Source organism: Pituophis catenifer, unplaced genomic scaffold (assembly GCF_029215685.1).
Source record: "Pituophis catenifer annectens isolate HBS135680 unplaced genomic scaffold, rPitCat1.0.hap2 SCAF_1, whole genome shotgun sequence".
In the NCBI taxonomy this organism is placed as follows: Eukaryota; Metazoa; Chordata; class Lepidosauria; order Squamata; family Colubridae; genus Pituophis; species Pituophis catenifer.
The window spans coordinates 216,046,613-216,071,422 of record NW_027256881.1 but is presented as its reverse complement, the minus strand read 5'-3'; the positions used below and the strand labels follow the sequence as shown (position 1 = coordinate 216,071,422).

The following is a 24,810-nucleotide window of genomic DNA, read 5'->3' as shown; positions in this document are numbered from 1 at the left end:
CCAATGACTCACTATGGATATATACTTAGTAGTATAGGTAGTATACTGCCTCATATTGTGACTTTCGTGGTCACAAAGGGGATGCAAAGATAATTTTGTGATCAACTCATGCATTTATGAGCTTTGCAGATGTAAACAAAGGAAAGCTGAAGTGAGATGGTAAGAACAACCAAGGTTACACTTAGCAACCACTTTGCTTAATGATCCAAGTTGCCAATCACAATTGTGGTTAACAGACTACCTGTTTTCCTGTCCATCTGCAGAAATCTCCCTCTTATGTATAGAATTTGCTATTTTTGGCTGCTTAAAGGTTCTCTAATTACTGTATCATTCTTCCTGCTGTTTTGCATGGGAATAGTCCACTGGGGAGGATTTTGCTTTGCAGGATTGTATTCTTAATCTTCCCTCTAAGTGTTTTATGTTAACATAGATAATCCATTGTGCATCCCTAATAGATAAAGCTCTTCTCCAGAAAACAAAAAACCTCCTGAAAAAGTTTTAATTCCTATTTATATGAAGAAATCATTCTCTGTGTTTTAATCCTAGCTGTAATTCTTTAGTGATGTTTATAGAGTCAATAAATCTCTTCCTTTTTTTTTTCTTTATTTTTTGTTGGTGACCTCTATAGTACAGTAGTGTGATTGTCACAACTGGTCTAAATGTTCACTCTGGAATTTTTTGTAAATCTTAAAACACTTAGAAGTCTGAATAAGCAATATTACAATATGTAAAGAAAAAAAAAAGAAAATATCTTCTTTGAAATACAAACACAGTTCTGAAAAAAGGCAGTATAATAGTCCACATAACAGTTATCATCATCAAAAATAGCTTAATATAGGTTCATTTTTGATTAACATCTCATTTGCTTAAAAAGAAAAGCCTTGATGGTAGCACACCTGACCTAGATCTTTGATTCTAAACTCGTCCTGTGCCTCCAAGGAGATTCCAAATCATTTATTTCTGTCTGTATTTATTCATTCATTTTCTGCAGTTGTGACATGCACTTTGGAAGGTAATCATTCAATAGATGCCAGTGAATGCTTGAAGTGGGCAGGACCGATGCCTTCCCTTGTCCAGGAGTGCTCAGTGCCTTGCAAAGATGACTGCATGTTTACGCCTTGGTCTAAATTTACTGCATGCACTTCCGATTGTGAATCAACAAGGACCAGAAGAAGAACTCTCACAGGTAGTACAAATCAATCAATCAATCATCCTTAGTCCTTTTGTTTCCAAACATCCATGGAGCAGACTTTGGAGATTTGCCAAGGGCAATTAAGTGTATTCTTGTTTTGTTAAAAGTCTCATAATGATTCCCTCAGTGTTGACCTACTAACAATTTGCTCTCTTATTCTATTAAGTCTGTCAGGAGGGCTACCTCCTCCTAAGGTGTCAGGATCATAATTTCATCAGCGAGTCCCTTAAACTATTTGAATGCTGAAATTATTTCAACTAGTAATAGCAATAGCACTTAGATTTATACACTGTCCCATAGTGCTTTACAGCACTGTCTGGGCAATTTACAATGTCAGCATATTGTCCCCAACAGTCTGGGTCCTCATTTTACCAACCTCAGAAGGATGGAAGGCTGAATCAACCTTGAGCCTCATCAAGATCAAACTCCAGACTGTGGGCAGAGTTAGCTGGCAATTCTAACCACTGAACCAATAGGGCCCAAATAGCCAACCGTGGCAGAAATTTCTATTTCCTTATAGAATTCTAGCTTCTTTTTGATGAGTTTTTCTGTATAATCTCTCAAGGGACTACTCTTTCCAACTGCACAACTGTAGTAAAAGTGTGGATGATATCCTATGTTGGTTAATGCAGACAATCATAGGAATCAAACAAAAATGTGGATGCATGAATTGTATGTGGATGCATGAATCGGCCGAAGAGGTTGTAGGAAAAAGAATGCTTTTAAAAGCCTCTGACGATCCCAGCTGAGTTACCTGATGGTCAGAGGCTTTTAAAAGCATTTTTTTCTGCAACCTCTTCAGCCGATGCATTTTTTTAAAAGTTAAAAAAAAAAATTGGCCATGCCCACCCAGTCACATTACCCCCTCACCAAGCCACGCCCACAGAACCAGTAATAACAAATTTTACATTTCACCACTGCCATATGTTTGATTTCACAAATGCAGGATTTTAGGATATTGAATTTAGTAGCTGGAAACTTCAAGTGTACAATAGACCAGAACACACTGTTGTAGTTGATTGGTGTGAGAGAAAAGTTATTTCTCATTGCTGTGCCTATTAATGGCTTTTGGAATGGACAAGTAAATAAGCCAATCAGAAAGCAGCTAATAGGTTTGGATCTCCTGGGCTTTTATATTCCCTCCCCTAACTGTCACAGTTGACAGTATAAAAGGAGATTCTTTTTTTTTTATTGAAAAGTTTTACAAAAAAGAAAATAAAAATTCAAATATTTTCCCTTCCCCCCCCTTCCTCCCCCCCCCCGGACTTCCCAGAACAAAATACAGGGTAAAACAATTAACAATCATATGCTAAACTAAGCTAACTAACTACAGATTCCTATCCCCCCACTCAACACTTTAACTCGCCTTTTACTTAACTAAATATGCATACTGTTAACTTTTCTATTCATTCATAAGCTATTTGATACTTTTTAGTTCGATATTTGTTTTGAATATAATCAATCCATCTTCTCCATTCCGATATATATCTTTCTTGTGAATGATCTTTCAAATGTGCTGAAATTTTCGCCATTTCTGCCAAATTTGCCACTTTTAATGTCCATTCTTCAATAGTAGGCAATTCTTTCTTCTTCCAGTATTGCGCCACCAAAAGTCTAGCTGCAGTTATTAAATTTAAAATCAATTTAGTCTCTATAACCGTACAATCTGTGATTATACCCAACAAAAACAATTGTGGAGTAAACTTTATCTTCTTTTTAAGAATATTTTGAATAATCCACCATATTTTAATCCAAAATGCTTTAACTTTTTTACAAGTCCACCATATATGATAATAAGTAGCATCATCACAATCACATCTCCAACACTTAGATTGCAAATTTGGATACATACAAGCCAACTTTTTAGGATCCAAATGCCATCTATAAAACATTTTATAAAAATTTTCTCTTAAATTTTGTGTTTGCATAAATTTTACATTTCTAACCCATATTTTTTCCCAAGTTTCCATCATTATTGGTTCCTGAATGTTTTGTGCCCATTTTATCATGCAATCCTTAACTAATTCCGTTTCTGAGTCTATTTCTATCAATATATTATATAATCTTTTTATATGCATTTGACCTTGATCTCTAATTTGTTTTACCAAATTTTCCTCCTTCTGCATGATACCAATTCTCTGGTCGTCTTTCCATCTAGCCTGCAACTGTCCATACTGAAACCAAGTTTGAATTATTTTTTCTTCTTTTAATGCCTTTATAGATTTTAGCTGCAATATACCCCCTTCCATTTTAAGAAGCTCTTTATAGGTAATCACCTTTTGCTTGTGTTCTACACTTATATTTCTCTATCACATGTCTGGGTATTGCCCATATAGGTATCTTATAGTTTAACTTATATTGATACTTCTTCCAAACTCGTAATAAGGCATTCCTTAGTATATGGCTTTTAAAGATCTTATCCACCTTTTTGTCATATAATAAGTAAGTAAGCATGCCAGCCATATAACAAATCATATCCTTCAATATTCAATATTCTTTCTTCTGTTGAATTAATCCAGTCACTAATTATTGTTAGGACAGCTGCTTCATAGTATAATCTTAGATTAGGCATTTTAAGACCTCCTCTTTCACTATTGCATTATTTTTAACTTTATTCTCGGTCTTTTCCCTGCCCAAACAAATTTATTAATACCCTTCTGCCATTCCCTCAAATTATCATCTTTCTTAAGTATTGGTATCATTTGAAACAAAAATAAAAACCTAGGTAAAACATTCATTTTTATTGCTGTTATTCTCCCCAACAAAGATAATTGTAATTTTCCTCAATTCTCCATCTCTTTCTGTATTTTTTGCCATAGCAATTCATAATTATTTTTATATAATTTTACATTTGAGGCTGTAATATATACCCCTAAATATTTAACCTTTTTTACTATTTCAAATCCTGTTAGTCTTTCTAGTTCTTCTTTTTGCTTTACCGTCATATTTTTAGCTATTATCTTTGTTTTTTGTTTATTTATTTTAAATCCAGACATTTGACCGTATTGGGTAATTATATCCAGTAAGCCTGTAACTGATTGTACTGGTTGGGTTAAAGTAACAACCAAGTCATCTGCAAATGCTCTTAATCTATAATCATGATGTCCAATTTTAATTCCCTTTATTTTATTTGACCCTCGTATTTTATTCAGTAATGGTTCCAAAGTTAAAACAAACAATAATGGTGATAAAGGGCATCCCTGTCTTGTTCCTTTTTCAATTTTAAAAGTTTTTGTTAAACCACCATTAATTATTATTTGTGCTGTTTGTCTCTGATATATTGCCCTAATAGATTGTGTAAAGTATTCTCCAAACTGCATCTTTTCTATTATTTTCAATACAAATTGCCAATTCAATCGATCAAATGCCTTCTCCGCATCCAAAAAGATAAGCGCTGCAGGAACTTGGTTGTTCCTTTCCAGATATTCCAATAAGTTTACAATTTGTCTTACATTACCTTTCATTTGTCTCCCGCTTATAAATCCAGATTGGTCATTATGAATCATTTGTTGCATAATTACCATTAACCTATTTGCTAGTATTTTAGCAAAAATCTTATAATCAGTATTTAAAAGAGATATTGGCCTATAATTCTTAGGTTGACTATGATCTTGGTCCTCCTTTGAAATCAATGAAATAAAAGCTGTTCTCCAAGAAGGGGGTACTTCTCCTCTGGCTTGGATCTTCTGAAATAGTTCCTTAAGCGGTTCTACCATTTCTAACTGCAAATTTTTATAATAAACAGCTGTCAATCCATCTGTGTCTGGAGCTTTACCCCCCTTCAACTGTTTAATTGCTAAAATAATTTCCTCCGAAGTTATTGGTCGGTTCAATCCTTCCCTCTGCTCTGGTGTAATTACAGGAATATTCTCCTCCTGTAAATATCTGTCTATGTCTTTACCTTGAATTGTATCACTAGCATATAACGTTCTGTAGAATTCTAAAAAAGCTTTTTTAATCATATTTTGTTGATATAGCTCTTTACCTTTGAATTCTATCTTCTCTATAGTACATAGCTTTTGTTTCTTCCTTAACAAGTAGGCTAGCCATCTACCTGGTTTATTTGCATTACAAAAAGTATTATGTTTAGCATATTGTAAATTAGTTGCCACTTGGTCTGCCATCAACATATTAAACTGCCCTCGTAACAAATTTATTGTTTCCTTTATTTTCTTATTTGTTGGATTCAGTATGAGTGCCTGCTCTTTCATTTTTATTTCCTCTTCTAAATCCCTCCATTTTTTTTCTTGTCTACGTCTATATTTATTATTCAAATGTATTAAGGTTCCTCTCATATATGCTTTATTTGCATCCCAGACCATTTCCATAGGTGTACCTTTGTTCATATTCATAACAAAAAATTCTTTCATTTGTTTTTTACATTCTTTCACATTTTCCTCATATCTAAACAAATTTTCATTTAGCCTCCAAGACTTTCTAGGTCCCTTTTCCTGTTCTAATTCCATCCACACCGGACTATGATCAGATAAAATTCCTGAACATATCTTCGTCTTCTTTACCCTAGAAAAGAAATCATTAGTAATCAATATGAAATCAATCCTGGAAAGGGATTGATGTCTGTCAGAAAAAAAAGTAAAATCCTTTTCTTCCAGATTTCGTTCTCACCAAATATCTCTCAACTCCATATCATCCATCATATCAAAAAAAGATTTGGGCAGTCTTGCACGTTTTTGGATATTTTGAAGTAATCCTTTTTTGTCCTTTTGAGTGTCCAGTACTCCATTCCAATCACCCATTAATATACATGATTTATAATCCCATTGTATTATTTTAGTATGCAAAAACTTGTAGAATTTTTCTTGCTGTTGATTGGGAGCATATGCTCCAATTAAAAGTGTTTTCTTCCCCTCTATTAAAAGTTCAATTGCAATATATCTTCCTTGAGCATCTGCCTCAATTAATTTGGCTGTTAAATCTGTCCCTAGGTATATAACTATACCATTTTTCTTCTCTGGGGCAGATGCAACAAAGTGTGTTCCCAATCTTGAATTTATCAAGTATTTTTGATCTGTCACTCTAATATGTGTTTCTTGCAGACAAATTACATCATTTTTAAACTGTTTCAGATAATGAAATATTTCCTTTCTCTTTTGTGGTGAATTTAAACCATTGACATTCCAAGTCAAAAATTTAGTTGCCATTCTTGGCACCTTGAAGTTTTAAAAGGGCCAGCTGAAGATCCTCCTGCACCTTTCTCTTTGGCCTTGCCCCCCCCCCCCCACTGCTTCTGTTTTTGTAGCTTCTTGAGCTTTCATTTGAGTTTGCTGTATCTTTAAATCTTGTCCTTTTCGCTTTGCTGCTGCACGGGTCTGCCTTTGTTCTTGTGGTTCTTCTCTTTTTTCTGCTACTTCCAAAGGTTGAACAGTACCAAAAAGTTGCAATAAATCTTCTTCAATAAGCGAGGTCTCTCCTGCAGCTTGTGGCTGTTTACTTTCCTTCTGTCCCTGTATTGCCAGCTCTTCATTTCTTCTCCTCATTTCCTGAGATGGTGGGCATCCAGCCTTTAATACATTAGTATAAAAATCTCTTGCCTTCCAAATTGTGTTAAGGTGATACCTTTCTCCCATATAATTCACCACCAGCTGGAACATCCCATCTAAACTGAATCTGTCGATTTCTAAGTTCATCCACCAAGAAAGCAAACTCCTTTCTGCTTCTCAACATTTTGGGGGGAATTTCTTTCAGCACTAAAACCTCTTGTCCTGCAATTTGAAGTTTATTTTTATAGAAAGCTTGTAAAATTTCATTTCGGGTCCTCCTCATTGTAAAGTAAATCACAATATCTCTTGGCAATTCATTCTGTCTTGCAAACCAGGAATTAACACGATATATTTTGTCAATTTGCAATGAGAGATCTGCTTGTTGCTCCCCAGTTATCTTTGCAAAAGCCTCTGCAAAGATCTCTCTCAAGTTCTCTCGATTGTGTTCTCTCAAACCTCTTACTCTCAGGGCAAATTCCATCGCTCTATACTGTAACATCACCACTTCATTGTCTGCCCTATCCACCTTAGTCTGAACTTCATCCATTTTATTTTCCAAATTCAAATTGGACTGATTAATTTCTTCTACTCTTTCATCCAACAATTCAATGTGTTTTACCAGACCCTGAAATGCCATTACTATGTCTTCTCTTATTTCTTTATTCCGAATTTGTATAACTTCTTTAATTTCAGCCATTTATTCAGACACTCCCTTAATTTTCCCCTCTAAAAAAGAAGTTTGTTGCTTCAAAGCATCCTGCAGAGATTCCTGTAGAACTTCCAAAGTCAATATTTGTGGGTTTGAAGTAGACAAAGATTGTAGTTTTGATGGTTGTGCTGGCGATCCTCCAGTACTTTTAAAGCCAGATTTTATTTGCTTAGAAGCCATTTTTAGCTTTCGATTTATACTTCCTACAGCAACCAAATATTAAATCTTTTTTAAGTATTATAGTTTATTTAAAGTCCAAACTGTAGTCTTTCCACTTTAAATCTTTCTTTCTTTGTTGTAGAACCCAGTAATCTTAAACAGCCTCAGAAGCGCTAACGATGTTAACTATCACTTTCACTATAACTTTCACTTTCACGCCCTGTTACAGTTCAGGCGCCATTTTTGCTTTTGTTTTAAAAGTCTTAGAAGGAAGAAGTATAGACACAGAGTTAAAGTTCAGTACTTGCAGTTGCTAGGACTCCTGTTTTTGTTCTGCCTGCTTTAAGCTTATTTTGAATCTGAATGTTGATTGCAGGGGTGGTCGCGGCGTCTTGTTCTGCTTGAAGCAGAAAAGCCTCAGATTTGGAGCTCAGTCGAACTACCAGGGAGCTCTCACCCTCCAAGCCCCAGAATTGCTCCTAGGGCTTTTGGGGAGCTCTACCTTAGTCCGGCTGCTCGTCTTCCTCTCTTCTCCCGAGGGGAAGGTTTCCAAGCCGCCAGACAGCTGATTTGCGCTGTCTTGGCGGTTTTAACAAAATCGCGGGGCTGACGGTCTGAAAGGAGCATCTGTCACTGCCTGCGGTGCCACCGGAAGTCCCCGTATAAAAGGAGATTCTTGACAGAAAACCGTGCTCTTCTGTTAGAAAACTGTGGGCAGTTTGGAAGTCAGTTAGAAGGACAGTTCTGATGCAGTTCTGATGGTTTACAAGACTTTTTCTTCTGAGGAAGAATAGCCAGAACTAACATTGCTTAAAGTGATTACATATATATATATATATATACAGCTGACAGGATATTTATTTTTATATTAATAAAAATATTTATTGTTAACTGCTTCAGAGACTCATTTGTTAAAGTAGATCTTAATAGAGATAAAGGTTTATGGTACATTGATTTATTTCCTCCTCGACAATTGGTTAGAGTGCTGACTCATGCATGAGGCAATCTACTCTATAATTGATTGCTGTAAGTATAAAGGGTGGGGTTCCCTCCCCCCCACTTTTTCTTCTGTGTGTTCTGTATACTGACTAATTTACCTCATGTTATTCCTGTGCTCCTATCTTATGTTCTTTTCTTCTGAATAATGATAAAGACTTCTCTGGATATGTGTATGATTACAAGTTTGTGTTAGTGTCTCCAACTTCATCTGAACAACTGCTGTGCAATTCCTTGACACAACAGGAAATGTGTTTAAATGCATAAATTATTGCAAACTATATATGTAATTGATTATAAACTGTTGGCCTTGCTCAGCTGATTGCACATCCACACATTTTTTTACAGTAGTATATGATTATGTATTAATCTATAAATAACTACCAAGATGTATGGTGTTTCTGTAATGTGAGTCACTGTGTCTATCTTCCACAGCTGAAAATCACTCCTCGTGACTAGTCACAGCTAGTCACTGATTTTGGTTTCCAAGCGTAGTAGAAGTGTCACTTAGCAACCGTCCTTTTTTTTTAGCAAAGGAATCTGCCTTCTCTCCCAGAACCCTTACTCTGCTGCGAAACAAGATGAATTAGTAGCAGTCATAGGTCTAACATATAACGGTCTAGTTGTTGTTGCAAAGTCGTGTCCGACCCATCACGACCCCATGGACAATGTTCCTCCAGGCCTTCCTGTCCTCTACCATCCTCTAGAGTCCATTTAAGCTCACGCCTACTGCTTCAGTGACTATCCAGCCACCTCCTTCTGTCGTCCCCTTCTTCTTTTGCTCTCAATCTTTCCCAGCATTAGGCTCTTCTCCAGTGAGTCCTTCCTTCTTATTAGGTGGCCAAAATATTTGAGTTTCATCTTCATCTTCAAGATCTGGCCTTCTAAAGAGCAGTCAGGGTTGATCTCTGACCGGTTTGATCGCCTTGCAGTCCAAGGGACTCGCAGGAGTCTTCTCCAGCACCATAGTTCAAAGGCCTCAATTCTTTGGCGCTCAGCCTTGCTTATGGTCCAACTTTCACAGCCATGCATTGCAACTGGGAAAACCATAGCCTGGACTATACACACTTTTTAGGAAAGATCCACTGGACAGCACCTCACAAAAAGTTTTTCATTGTAGATGTTGCTACAACGAACTTTTAATGATGACAGCTGCAGTAGCTGCATCTTGTACTCAATACTATTATATTAGAAGATGAGGTGGGGCTGATTAGGGACAGAAAATGCTCATTTGAAGTAGGAAATCACTAGTTCAAATCCCATCTCAATCGTGATCATACTGAGTAGGTGACAGGTGAACATTTTTTCATCTTTAATCTCAATAATGGGTATAACGATAATAGAACAACGATATTGTTATCCCTCGAAGGCATATTATGAAAAATTACATATGGTTTGTAAAATATTCTGAAAGTATTAAAGTATTATATAAATGTTTATCAAAATTATAATAGCATCCTTGCCTTAATTAGTTAGACATCTGTTGTTTAACTTGTCACTCCATCTAACGAAATTTCTTCCAGCAAAAAAAAACACAATCCATCATTTTACTGTTTATCAGTGACAAGAAACTAAGCATTGCTGACTAGGGAGGATTGATTCCTATCAATTTTGCTTTTGCTAAGTCTCTAACCTTTCCAGCCACAAATTATATTTAACTGTTTAACTGTTTAGCATTTAGGAATTGGGGGAAAATCTCTATTTGTGCATCTGCACCTGCTCTTTCTTAGCATATTTTAAAGCTACACATGTTCTTTGAGGATGTGCTATCATTGGATTGAAAGGACAGCAGCGTAAAATGGCTGTGCGTGTATATTTGGAGTAGTCATACAAGTCACACACAAGACTGGAAAAGGATGTAGTTGCTTTAAATATTTTTAAAAAGATGCTTCATGCACCCTTTCAAAGGATGTGCATAGTGCAAAGTCCATAACGCATAATATTTCAAAGCATTGTTCTACAGGAAAATTGCATTTTTCTATAAAAACTACATTTTTCTGCTTATGTCCCCTAAATATATATATATATCCCTATGGTTCTTCTGTGCTCCAGAGAGTGTAGTCTAAAATTATGAGAACTCTTATTGAAATCCCTAGCTATTATTTGTTGAAGATCAGTGCAATCTTTGGCATTTTCACTAAAGTTAAAATTCCTTGCAACTTAACAATTTCTGGTATAGGTAGTCCTCGACTTACAACAGTTCATTTAGTGACCATTCAAAGTTACAACAGCACTGAAAAAATGACTTATGACTGCTTTTCACACTTACAACCTTTGCAGCATCCCCTTGGTCACATGATAAACATTTCAGTGGTTAGCAATTGGTTCATATTTATGACAGTTGCTGTGTCCTGAAGTCATATGATCAGCTTTTGCGACCTTGTGACAAGCAGTCAATGGGGAATCCAGATTCACTTAGCAACCATGATACTAACTTAACAAATACAATGATTCATTCAACAATTGTGGCAAGAAAAGTCATAAAATGGGACAAATTCACTTAACAAATGTTTCACTTAGCAACATAAATTTTGGGATCAATTGTGGTCATAACTCAAGGACTACCTGTAGTTGTTATATGAGCTAGATGAAGACCATTCTAAGGAAATTTTTGCCATAAAATATTATACTTCTTTAAAAATTGAACACACTGGTGTCTACATAGTTTGAAATTATGATGTCACCTCTTGCCGAGAATCACGGAGATTAAATTCTAATTCTTATCATCAAAAAAAAAAGGATGTAAATTATAGGTATGTTTGGAAGCATTATTCAATACCCATAATCCTTAATAAACTAGATATCAAGATAACTCCTTCTTGCTTAAAAGCTTGTGCTGACCAACTGGCCTTCATCTTCACCCAAATCTTTAATAAATCACTAGAGATGTGCTATGTTCCTTCTTGCTTCAAATGTTCTATCATCATCCCAGTGCTGAAGAAGCCCACCATCAAGGAACTGAACGACTACAGACCAGTTGCTCTAACATCTGTAGTTATGAAAACCTTTGAAATCTGAAAACCATCACAGATCCATTGTTCGACCTTACAATTTGCCTACCGAGCAAATAGTTTGACAGATGATGCTGTTAATATGACTCTGCTGTACATCCTACAACATCTTGAATCTACAAAGACCTATGCAAGGGTCCTCTTTGTAGACTTCAGCTCAGCATTCAATACCATCATTCCAGATATTCTTCTAGCTAAACTAAATCAGCTAGCTGTACCTGACCACACTTGTAAATGGATCATAAGCTTCCTAACAGTCAGGAAGCAGCAGATGAAGCTAGGCAAAATCACATCAGATACTTATACAATTAGCACAGGGTTCCCCCAGGGCTGTGTGCTCTCTCCATTACTCTTCTCTCTATACACCAATGACTGAATCTCAAAAGATCCCTCTATTAAAGTACTGAAGTTTGCAGATGATACAACAGTGATTGGTCTCATTCGAGACAACGATGAATCTGCATACAGATAGGAGGTTGAACAACTAGCCTTGTGGTGCAACCAGAACACTCTTGAACTAAAACACATTCAAAACTGTAGAAATAGTGGTAGATTTTAGGAGAAACCCTCCTATACTACCGCCTCTTACATTACTAGACAACACAATATCAACAGTAGAGACCTTCAGGTTTCTAGGTTCTATCATATCTCAAGACTTAAAATGGACACCTAACATCAAAAATGTCATCAAAAAAGCATAACAAAGAATGTTCTTTCTGCGCCAACTCAGAAAGTTCAAACTGCCCAAGGAGTGTTGATTCAGTTCTACAGAGGAATTATTGACTCTGTCATCTGCACCTCTATAACTGTCTGGTTTGGTTGTGCAACCAACAAGACAAACACAGATTTCAATGGATAATTAGAACTGCAGAAAAAACAATTGCTACCAACCTGCCTTCCAGGGTTGAGGAACTGTATACTGCACAAGTCAAAAAGAGGGCTGTGAAAATATTTACAGACCCCTCACATCCTGGACATAAATTGTTTCAACTTCTACCCTCAAAACGACGCTATAGAGCACTGCATACCAGAACAACTAGACACAAGGACAGTTTTTTCCCAAATGCCATCATTCTGCTAAATAACTAATTCCCACAACACTGTCTAACTATTTATTGAGATATATTACTGTTATTCTTCTCATCTTTCTATTACCTATCTCCTCCCACTTAGGACTATAACCAAGTTGCTTGTATTTTTACGGTTTATATTGTGCTGTTTGTTTCCTAGTATGATTTGATTGCATATTTAGTAACCTATGACTATCACTAAGTGTTGTAGCTTATGATTCTTGATTAATGTATTTTTTTTCTTTTTATGTACACTGAGAGCATATCCACCAAAGACAAATTCCTTGTGTGTCCAATCACACTTGGCCAACAAAGAATTTTATCTATTCTATTAATGTTCCAATGTAATAAAGGGATTGCAGGCTAGAGTGGGCATTAGAAAATATCTTGGAAGAGGGTAGTGCTAACTAGTTGATGTCAAAACTGTGACATCAAAATCTGCAGGATTTTGTTATTCAAGTTTCTCTCTTGAGGATGAGGAATTGATGAGCAGAATAAAAAAAACTAAAGTGAGGGAGAAGTGAGTTTTCCTGAAGCGAGTCGGTTAAAAGGCCTTCCTCCCCTTCCTTTCACCTCAACCAGGTCCTTCAAGATTTAGAATTACTTGAGGAAATCACCTAAGACCTCTAGCTCACTTTCAATTCACTTGCTTTTTCTCCAGCCTCTTCTCTTTTGAATATACATTCTCATAATTAGGCAAACTAGACACATTTCTTACTTACACTACAGCTATTTAAGTAACTATTTAATAATGAACTCCTTCCCAATGGCATGGATTAACATTGATTCTAGTCTTGGCTTCAGTAGCAAAAGTTTCTTCAGTTTTATGTATGTTTCTTTCTAACATTCTGTAACAAAAACTAACAGTTGGGAATCTGCCGACTCCACATAGTAGTTCAACTAGAATAGGAGTTTAATCTAAGTGCCCCAAATCCTAATTTAATTTGCTGCCTCTTGCATAGTCTGGAACACAAACACACAGGGGAACTGGAAAAAAAAATCCTCTGCCACTGTCTTTAAAAATTGGCTTAATATTATCTATAGTATTTACCTTATCTACCTAATTTTATATCTTCTTCTTTCAAATATGTAACACAACTTTCATTATAACACTGTTCTCACAGGAACAAATTACAATTTATTTAAAAAAAACACTTGAAAATTCCTACTGGACTTTCAGAACAAGGATTACAAATATAACAATGTTTTTTTTTACAAAAGAGAATCAACATGAATAATAGCAATAGTACATTTAGTGCAAGAGTAATTCTTACTTAATGACACATGCTTTTGAATAAAACATTACACAGAACTTGCAAGGATGTTATTAAAAATCTAATACTTTACCTCCAATGATACAGCAAGATATTAAATAATAGCATATTATTAAATAAATAATAGCATATTATGGTTGGTTGCAATGTCGTCCAGATAAACTGGATTTGGCATTTTTATCCACCTATTTAGTCATTCCCTTGGACTTGAGACAGGTAAATGTTGATGCTTGATGCTGATTGTCATGAGATGACCGTATTTTAATCTGCTAATTTTCAACTAGTTTTTCAACTATATGTTCCCACCAATTTTTCATTAGCAGTACATGATAATTTTAAAGATGCTCAGTGAATCATTTTGGCAACTGTATTCTGTCACTGTTTATAATCAGACTGCAAATTTCTTGCATAAACTGGGTACATGATCTATTGTTTCTTCTGCTTCTTTGCACAGTCTGGACTTTAAATCATTATTGATCTGGTTCATCACACGGTCAGTCAGATGTTTAGACTAGATTTGGCATGTTTATCCACCTATTGAAGATAACAGATGTTGTTGTTTGATGGTGTTAAAGGTGTCTTTGGAGGATATAAGCTGTTCCAAGGAAAGATGCCTTTTATAATTGACTGATGGTGGTTTGGTCAGTGCCTATGGTGTTCAACCGGTGCTCCAGATATTTTGGGATTGTACCCAAGGCACCTATCACTATTGGTATTACCTTTGATTTCTTTTGCAACAATCATTCTACTTATTTTTGCAGGTCTTTGCATTTTGTGATTTCCTCCAGTTCTTTCTTTTTTCTTCTGCTGTCTCCAGGTGCTACCACGTCTGCTATCCAGATTTTTTGTTTTCCTTATTGACAATTGTTAAGTCTGGGGTATTATGTGGCAGGTGCCTATGTGTTTAAATTCTAAAGTCCCAGAGCATTTTAGTTTGCTCATTTTCTATTACTTTGTCCATTTTGTGGTCCCACCAGTTCTTACTTGGAGATAAATGGTATTTCTAGAAGATCGTCCAATGTATCATTGTTAATATTTTGTCATGCTGTTGTTTGTAGTCAGTCTGGGTGATCTTCTTGCAGCTAACTAGGTGATCCACTGTTTCTTCAGTTCTTTACAGAGATAGCTATTGCTGTCTTCTCAATTCTGGCGTTGTATGCATTTGTTCTTAAGGCTTGGTTTGTGCAGCCAGAATTAACCCCTCTGTCTCTTTCTTTAATTTTCCCAGCCCTAGCCTTTTTCAGGCCTTATTATTATTTGCTTTGCCTTTTTTTAAAAAAATATCGGCTATGTAATAATTTGCCTTCCCATTTCTCTTTTCTATTCTGCAAAGCATGTAAGCCTCATAACCACATCAAGGTAGTGGCCATATTAGGAGTATCTTTATTATTATTGGCTGTTAACCACAATGTGAAGTCACAGCTGCCACTTCTTCAGCTGGTATCTGGGCGCACATGAGTGTTGCACTAGTTCAGCTCCAGCACACATGTGCATGCCAGCCAGCTGATTTTCGGGCCTTCTGGGCACACTGGAAGTCAGGAAACAGGCTATTTCTGGCCTCTGGAGGGCCTCTGGGGGGGTGGGGAAGGCTGTTTTTGCCCTCCCCAGGCTCCAAGAAAGCCTCTGGAGCCTGGGAAGGGCGGAAAACAAGCCTACCAAGCACACCAGTAACCTTTTTGCTGTTGCATGCTAAAAGTGGGGGGAGCACGTTGGGGCGGGGCACGGAGGGCATTGAATTACGGGTGTGAGCACGCATGTACACGACCCCCACTTTTGGCATGTGACAGCTAAAAGGTTAGCCATCACTGTTTTAGGCCAACTAAAACCAAGAATGATGCATGTCAATTCTTGTCAAGCTGAGGACTCTACTATCTGCACCTACCATATACTCTGTGAACTATTAGGGAGGTGCTGTCTTCGCACTATTTCTCTCACTCATAATTTGTGTATTGAATTGTCCCTTACTCCTCTAGAATGCAGCCCCTCCCTCCTGGAGATCTGCACAATATTCCATCACACCAATTAGTTTTAAAAAAACCGTTCACTAGACTAGAGTCTTGGTGTTAAAGGCTATTGGGCTCTCTAAAAGTTTATTACTGGTATATAACTAGGAAAATATTTTGGGAAAACCATTGGAAAGCTATGGGGGAAATTTTTTATTTGCTATAGATAGGTTGCTGATTATTTTTTTGCTAAACAAAATAAGAAAGCAACTTAAATGTGATCTGCTATTTGCATTTCCCATCATATTTTACTGCAAACAAGCCACGTAGAGTTGTAGGCAAATTTCTGTGTTTTAATTTATTAAGATTTTGTATTTGTTCACATTTTGTTCAAATGGTGCAAGCATCAGCAACAGCCAGGGCTGTTTCATAATATATGTGCTAGGTCTTTCTTTGCCAATAAGACATAACATTTTTCTCTCATAATCTACTCATAGTTTCAAGATTTGTGCATTGTTAGGCAAATAGATAGATATACTCTCTTCCCTCTATATCCATAAAGCCCTAAACTTTGAAGTTCCCCAGGCTTTTTGAAACTAGCGGTTTCCAAAGGGTAAAAAAATCAGTTCTATAAAAATTGTCCATCCTGCCAGCAGATAGACCAAGCTAGAATTCCCTAGCCCTTTTTTGCTATTCCTATTCAAAAAAATATTATTTAATATATGAAAAGGTATTGTTTCAAATATAAAAATAGCTTTGGTGGATTTTTTTAAGATAGCAAGAAAGCTGAAAGTAACATTGTTCTGTAATAATTGTACTAATTCATCAAGAAAATAGCCCAATTTGGAGGCATTATGGGAATATCTTCTTCTTCTTTTCTGCATGTTAATATTAAACATGCACAAAATTAACTTGCTTCTTACTTCATGTTTAATAGCATATGTTATCTTATGTTTAAATCTGTGTGTAATTTACCCATTTAGTATCACTCATCAGAGAAGCCTCCCTCTAGTATACGCCATTTGAGGTTACATGACTTTGCAGTCTGTATTATGAAACAAAAGAGAATGAGAGAAAGGAGTATTTATTTTGTTTAATTTCCAACATTTCCCCCCAATTTAACATTTTTTTTAAAATGCTGAAAATGATTTGTATTCAAGCTAATGGAACAAAACAGTGTTTAAGGCTGCAGATTGTTGAAAAAAAGCATTTTAGAAAATGGCTCTAAAATAGGGGTGGTCTTCAAAAATTTTAGCAGGGGTGGGTTGCTGGGTGGGCGTGGCCATGGTGGACGTGGCCTAGTTGGCCTCGTGTACCATGTGGGGGGGGCGTTTTTGCACTCCCCGGGCTCTGGAGGCTTTCCTCAAGCCTCTGGGAGAGTGGAAACAGCCTCCCCAGGCTCCAGAGGCCCTTTGGAGGCCGGAAACAGGCCCATTTCCAGCCTTCCCGATCTTCCTGTAGGCCCATCTTTTGCCCTTCCTGAGCCTACATGCATGTCCTGCACTTACCTGCATCCAAAATGGGCCACATGGGGACTCCTGGGAGGGATGGGGTGGGGTGGGGTGGGGTGGATGGAGCCAGCCAGGAGTGAGGTTTGGGGGTTCTCCAAATTGCACAGAATCTTAGCTAGAGGTTCTCCCGAACCCCTGCAAACCCCCAGCAATCTACCCCTGCTCTAAAATATTAACACGTTAATTAAGAAAAATGGAAAGTAGACAATGCTGTGGGAATCTCAAAGTGGGAGAGTTCTGTAGGAAAAATTACTGTTTTGTGGAATTGAGTGAGCCTCAGCAAACAAACAAATTGAGTGAGAAAATGTTGGCAAGTCTTGTAAAAGACAGCCATGGGTACTGAGGGAAGCTGTTTATGTTCAGGTGAGCTCTTCATAGGGTTCCTTACAGGCATGTTCTCTGATGTTTCAAAAAGTGATTCAGTTCGAAGGAAGCTCAATTGAAATACCCCTGCAAATTGAACGTTCAAATATCTAGGGCGGTTCAAGGCATCCCCTTTTACAGTACTGAGAGTCTTTGAATTGCTTCATAGAGATTCAGAGGTGATTCACAGAAGTGATGGAATCTGAGCCTGCTTTCAGGAATGCTGCTTTGCTGTCTGCTAGCACCCATTTAAGGCGGATCCACTTGATGACAAAGAGACAGAGAGACTTTGCTGCTCTTTTTTTTGAGCCGATTCTCTTTTTTCTTAAGTAACCTTTTCACAAATTCATACTTGTTTGACCTATTCTTTTAACTGATAGCTTATCTAACCTGTAGAATAATTCCTATGAAACACTTATCAAATCTAGGTTTTTTAAATAGTTTTCATTGTCCTTTCCTTTTCCAAACTTTTCTCCAAAAAGTTGCTTTAAAAAGTTCACACACACACACACAAATATTTCAGTTTTCATTCTCCTACATTTTGTTTGTTTGGCTTGCTTGTCCTGTACTGAGCAAATGGATTTATTCCTTGTATGGGTAGGGATACTTGTTCTCAAAAAATTGCATATAATGCAAGCTATTCTTTAATTTTATAACGTATTACATGAGGAATACTAAACATAAATACCATCTCAGACTTTAAAAAAATGCTGCCCAACAGAATATAACACTTTAGAAGAGGTGAACTTTTTCAACAACCTGGCCCAGCAAGCCTTCCATCCTAGAAAAGTATGTGGTTGTGAGTCAGGAACTCTGTGATCTTTAGCAAAAACTTGATTTTCCTACAATTTTTGAAAGTTTTCATATTTACCCACAAGATTGAACCACACTGGTTCAATCAAATTTCTCTATAGGCTGTTTGCTGGAGAAACTGGAAGTTGCTAGGCTATCACTTTCTCATCTGAAGAAGACGAGAGGATGGGGGATAATTAAAAAATACGAAAAATAAAACAAACTCCTAGGGCTGATGGGTCACCTACATGAGGAAGATGTAATTCTGTCTCCTATTTCATTTGATTTTCAAATTCCACACATTACCTAAAAATACTTATTAAGGTAAAGCAATGTGACATCCAGGAATTTTCAAAACTTACACCTAAACCAAAACCAATAATAATTATTACTTTTTATAACAGATATACAGTTCCCATGTTTAGTTCCCTGGCATACAGAACAATCTGATACAACAGCCACTTCTAGGCCTTGGGATTCTCTCAGAGAAAAAACTGTGACCACAAATAGATTACTCTTGTGACAACTTGCCAGAGTTTCATACATTACCACAGCTTGTTTTAAAACTAGCTGTTCAGTTGAGTCTTTTCAATTATTATGGTCAATGGGTAGAACTAATTGTTGTCAAGCAAAAATTGATCTTTCTATGGCTCCCACAACCACACTATCAATATTTGGTACCAGAGCATATGAATGGTACAATTTCCTCCTATAACAATATACATAAACCAGGAGGCAAATAGACCTTGTCCCAAACAAGTCAAAAATGGAAATATTCACTCCACTCCCCTGAATAATATCATTACATTATCAATGTGCCATATGTAACCCCTGACTGCCAAAAATAATAGAGAAAAATATGATCCCCAGATACTAGAACATGTTGTCTATGTCTGTTGGCAACATTTATAGGATACCATACAAATAAGTCTATTCTTTCAGAATAATAGAATAATAGAGTTAGAAGTGACCTTGGAAGTATTCTAGCTCAAGCAAGGCACCCTATACCATTTCAGACAAATGGTTGTCCAGTCTCTTCTTAAAAACCTCCAGCATTGTAACACCCACAATTTCTGGAGGCAAGTCATTCCACTGATTAATTGTTCTAAATATTACAAAATTTCTTCCTATTTCTAGGTTGGATCTCTCTTTGATCAGTTTCCATCCATTGCTTCTTATTCTGCCTTCAAGTGCCTTCAAGTGCCTTGGAGAGTAGGTTGACCCTCTCATCTTTGCAGCCTCTTAAATATTGGAACATTGCTATCATTCTGATACTTTAATCAGAGCTTAGCAACTGTTTCAGGTAGTAGACCCTATTACACAAATTCATTTGATCTTACGGATGGAATTTTAATATTTAAAATCACTAAAATCTCATGAGATTTCATATGAGAACACAAACTTCATGAGAGACTGGGTTATCTCATGAGCTCTAATTTGTATTTGTATTTATATTTAATTTGTATTTTTAAATCATTTTTAATAAAATATTTTGGCATCACAAATGGACGTTTCAGAACCTCTGTTCTAGTAAATGGAATACTATGGTTTCTGGCGTAGATCTTAAATTAATTGTGTGTCCCCAAACTGCTGAAATCCAGGTTGGCCCAGATTTCTATAGATACATCACAATATCTGAGCTAATGCAATAAATAATGAAGAATAATAAGTTAAGTATACACTATAGTATCTTCAGGACATTTGCCTGACCATCTGTGTTAGAAAAAGTCTTGAAAAATTGAAGTTTTTACTTAGTTACTTAAATGCCAGAATTTCAAAGGATGATTTGTATGTGGAAATTGTATTCAGTTAATTTATACAAAATTTATACAAAAGATTCAAAGAAAGAGATGCAGCTTACTCTTCTATATTTGTAAGATCCCCAAGAATCCGTAGGCGGCATATTTGGCACAATAAAATTATTTTCTTCAGATAATTACAGAGGGGAAGAACAGACTTTTCTTTTCTTTTTCTTTTGTAACAAAAGCAATCAGATAGTTGCTCTACTTGTTATTGTTTTATGCTTCATCCAAAAGATTCTTTCCAAGTTTCTGTAGGTTTCCTGGTTGCCCTGGAGATATCTCCATCGTCTTAGCTCTCCAGAGCTCTGGCAGGAACTAACAGATGCCTTTGAACAAACTCTGCTGCCGTATTTACATTTCAGATGGTTTGGTTCTAACTGTATTAAAACCCTTCAAGTATAAATAATATGACATATTGTTATCAAAAGCAGCAGATGTTACGCTAACAAGCATATTTTCCTGGTTGGAACAGGAAGAAGCAAAAAGCGAGAGAAGTGCCAGAATACTGAAGTCTATCCTCAGCTTGAAACGGAATTCTGCCCTTGTGCAATATTTACCTCCCAGCCTTATGGAAATTGGTCGGAATGCATAATTGCGGTAGGAAGAACAGAGCTGCAGTTGGAGATGAGATTTCAGAGACATGCCAAAGAATGTGGAGAAGGTGTGCGCTTCCGAGCACTTGCCTGTTATGATAAGTCCGGCAGAGTTTTGGATCCCTCTCGGTGCAACCACTCAGGTAAAAGAGCATTGAATGTATGTAAAACATGACACCAGTGATGAAATCCAATTTTTTTTACTACCGGTTCTGTGGGCGTGGCTTGGTGGGAGTGGTGTGGCTTGGTGGGCATGGCAGGGGAAGGATACTGCAAAATCTCCATTCCCAACCCACTCCTGGGGGAAGAATATTGCAAAATCTCCATTCCCACCCCACTCTGGGGCCAGCCAGAGGTGGCATTTGCTGGTCTTCCAAACTACTCAAAATTTCCGCTACCGGTTCTCCGAACTATTCAAACTTTCTGCTACCAGTTCTCCAGAACCTGTCAGAACCTGCTGGATTTCACCCCTGCATCACACCTTGAAAGGGAGTCATTTGTAATGCCCCCTTTGGCAGCCAGATAATATAACATTGGCTGTAGCAAACATTGGTGTTATAATCCATTCCATCACATGGGACAAGAAAACAGAACATGAATTGTTGGATCAAATTTACTATGTTGCTGGCCTTTTAACAACATAATGTGGAAGACCAATTCATTCATAACATCAGTTAATGAATATCTATAGTGCCTCAGCTGAACAGAAGCTAAATTTTAGATGGGCAGACATGAATCAAAAATGTTTCTACTTCATTGTTTTTAGCTTCAAGAGGGGACCACGGTATAGATATATAATATAAGCTAAATATAAACTAAACTATATCTCACTTCTCTTGCTATACAGTAGATGTGAAATCCGGCTAATTAGTCTCTAATTATTTTGATGCTTTAGTAAATCTTAAAACAAAACCACTCGCTTAAAGAATAACAGTATGGCTTCTTGCCATGCCTGACTTAGAAATATAATTTCATTAGATTGGATAGGTTGGCTCCAGAAAGAAAGCAATTTAAAATTTTGAGAAGTGTGGAAATCAGCAATTGTCAATTGCATAAATGTCATCAACTGAAGTTTCATTAACAGATGTCCCCCCCTCCTCCTCCAAAGCTGGAAAACATTTCTCAACATCTCATCATATTGTTCCCCCCCCTTTTTTTTTTGCAAGTTGTCACATTCTGTTTCTGTTGTTGTTACGTTTGTTGTTAATAATTAGCATTGTTTCTGACCCTTTAGTCTTGTCTTCACTCAGCCTTTTCTTATTTGGTTTTTTTGTCGTGCGTTGCTTCTTTTCATCAGCATGCAGGATCCCCAATGGGAGGAATAGTCTGTTCACAGTGTTAGAGTTGTACCCATCGGTTTGACTGTAATGAGAATCCGAGGGGGGAAAAAACAAACAGAAGGAGACAGGATGAAGCTTCTCCGTAATGGAGGTGTTCATTGGACTACAACAATTCCATTCTAGCAGTGACAGTAAATTCACGCAAGATAGTTCTTTATGAATCACTGCACACCTTTCCAGATTTTGCCTTTTTAGAATTTATATGAGAAAAAGCAATACAAACAAATCATTTGCTGGGTAGGGCTTCTCCATGTTTTCATAGCATGTGGGCAAAAAATGCTAAAAATGTTGTATTATTAAATATATCAGTATGCCAAAATTGAGAGATTTATTTGTGGCTGTGCAGTTTGTCCAGACGAGCATATTCATTTGCTTTACCTTACGCTTCGGCATTCGTTGGAAGTATTAGCTGTTATTGTGAGATACTAAAATAATAACCCCAACAATATCTACAATGAAACAGATATCTCATGAAACAGATATTTGCATGTTACAAATCGAAGTACAGGTAGTCCTTGACTTACGATCCCTATTGAGCCTGCAATTTCTGTTGTTAAGTGAGACATTTGTTTAATGAGTTTTGCCCCCATTTTATGACTTTTCTTCCCACAGTTGTTAAGTGTATGTGGGTTCCTCATTTACTTTGCTTGACAGAAGATTGCAAAAGGTGATCACATGACCCTGGAACACAGCAATGGTCATAAATAGGAACCAGTTGCCAAGCATCTGAATTTTGCTGCAAAGGTTGTAATGGTGAAAAAGTCATAAATCACATTTTTCAATGACGTTGTAACTTTGAACGGTCACTAAACAGTTGTAAGTTGAGGACTACTTGTATTATCAGAATCCATTGAAGAACATGAAGGAATATCTGTCAACAAGTAATAACAAGAAGCCCTTACTTTAGATTTCATCTTAATTTGCATGTGTTTTATTAGAAATATAATCTTCTCTGGACTGTTGGGCACCGTTGCGCTTCGGGTTTTAGTTACTGTGTTCTAGAGAACAGATTTCCTGTTATTTCACTGTGGCCTTTAGCCTAGTTGGTTTCTGATTGGTGCAGGTTGGTGAGAGCTGATCTGGGTTGATGCAACAACCTAGATCAATCAGGAAGCAGCTCACCTAAAAGGCCAATCAGAAGTCAGGATACTTGGCCATTAAGACAGTAATCTAGACACTTGCTGCTCAATTGCACAGTAGACCACTTTACCTTTGAAGATGCCAGGTTGATGATACATATGTGGAAAATGCAGAGTGCAATTCTCCGGTAAAAGAATAAGAAAAAAAATCTTAAATCTCACAAGATTTCCACAACTTCTGTGTACAAAATTGCTACACTATTAACAATCATGTTAATATACCATACTTCCTCCTGCAATTTTTTCTTCACAGCAGCATGCCCATAAAATAATTGGAACTGAAAGAAACTGACTGGCACTGGCTGAAGGTGAACTTGAATCCAAATCACCCCAGTCCCTCTCTAATTTCTTAATCCAAATGCTACCCTGGCTCTCTTATCCTTCCTTTGGTGCTCCTAATTTACACCTCTTCAGATTCCATCTTTTCTCACACTAGTTCAAAACAGTTGTACATAAACACAGAATGGTAACATGACAATAAGCAAAGGAGAAGAGAACAAAATGATAATTCACATCCTTTGAGAAGAACAGGCAGAAACAGGAGACTTGTTGCTGTTAAAATTTACATCTAGAGGATTTAGTTATTCGCTTGTAATTGAGCACTAATTTTCATTGCAACAATAAATAAGACCCTCTGTTGAAATATATCGCAGCAGAGGGAGCTTCTGCCTTTGAGGAAGGCAGAATCCGAATGCTCAAATGCCTTGTAAATGCCAAGAAGGGCTCTGAAAGTTGTAGTTCAATACTATCTGGAGACCAGTCCTTTTGCTTATTTTATATTCAATCCAGATATGTCTCACGAAAACATTTCGAAACAAAAGGATCCTGGTTTGCTTCTATGGAAATTGTTGCCACCGTTGCCATTGACCCCTGGAGTGATGTATGAAATTCTGTCAAAAGGCCCTGCGTTGTACAAGGCAGCTTGTGGTGCTGTTTTCCAAGTATACAGCTGCCTCAGATTTCTTAATTACAATGATGAAATATGCTAGTCGTGGAAGCAAATGAGATTAAAGCCAATTAGTTTACATGTGCATCTGCTTCAAAAGCTGCTTGCCTATCATATTTTATTTCCAAAACCCTAGCCTCCCTTTACACAAACTTTTTAACATGCTGGCATGACTCTTTGCAGCTATAACAAATTTACCACATAAGCAAAGAAATACACCATTGCTTTTATTAAGTGAAGATTGCATACTTCTTGATTACATTTCTGGAAATCTACCCTTTGACCAAAGAAAATTCCCTTTATTATTCAGACTCCTCAGGAGCCTTTATCTTATTTACTCTGGCCTGCAGCCATGGTTTATTTTTTGCATATATATATATATATATATATATATATATATATATATATATATATATATCCATTTATGCGCTCGTGCAATTCATCAGCCTCTCAATATTTAGTATAAATA

General features: G+C 36.7%; 1 protein-coding gene across 1 annotated transcript in view; it reads left to right on the top strand.

The window, feature by feature from the left end:
- Positions 1 to 24,810, top strand: part of THSD7B (thrombospondin type 1 domain containing 7B) — a 469,405-nt gene that overhangs the window by 294,832 nt on the left and 149,763 nt on the right. The window contains exons 12-13 of the mRNA XM_070957022.1: positions 992 to 1,186; positions 20,796 to 21,059. Of these exons, the coding sequence (XP_070813123.1) occupies positions 992 to 1,186; positions 20,796 to 21,059 (459 nt within the window). The remainder of the gene's footprint in view (positions 1 to 991; positions 1,187 to 20,795; positions 21,060 to 24,810) is intronic.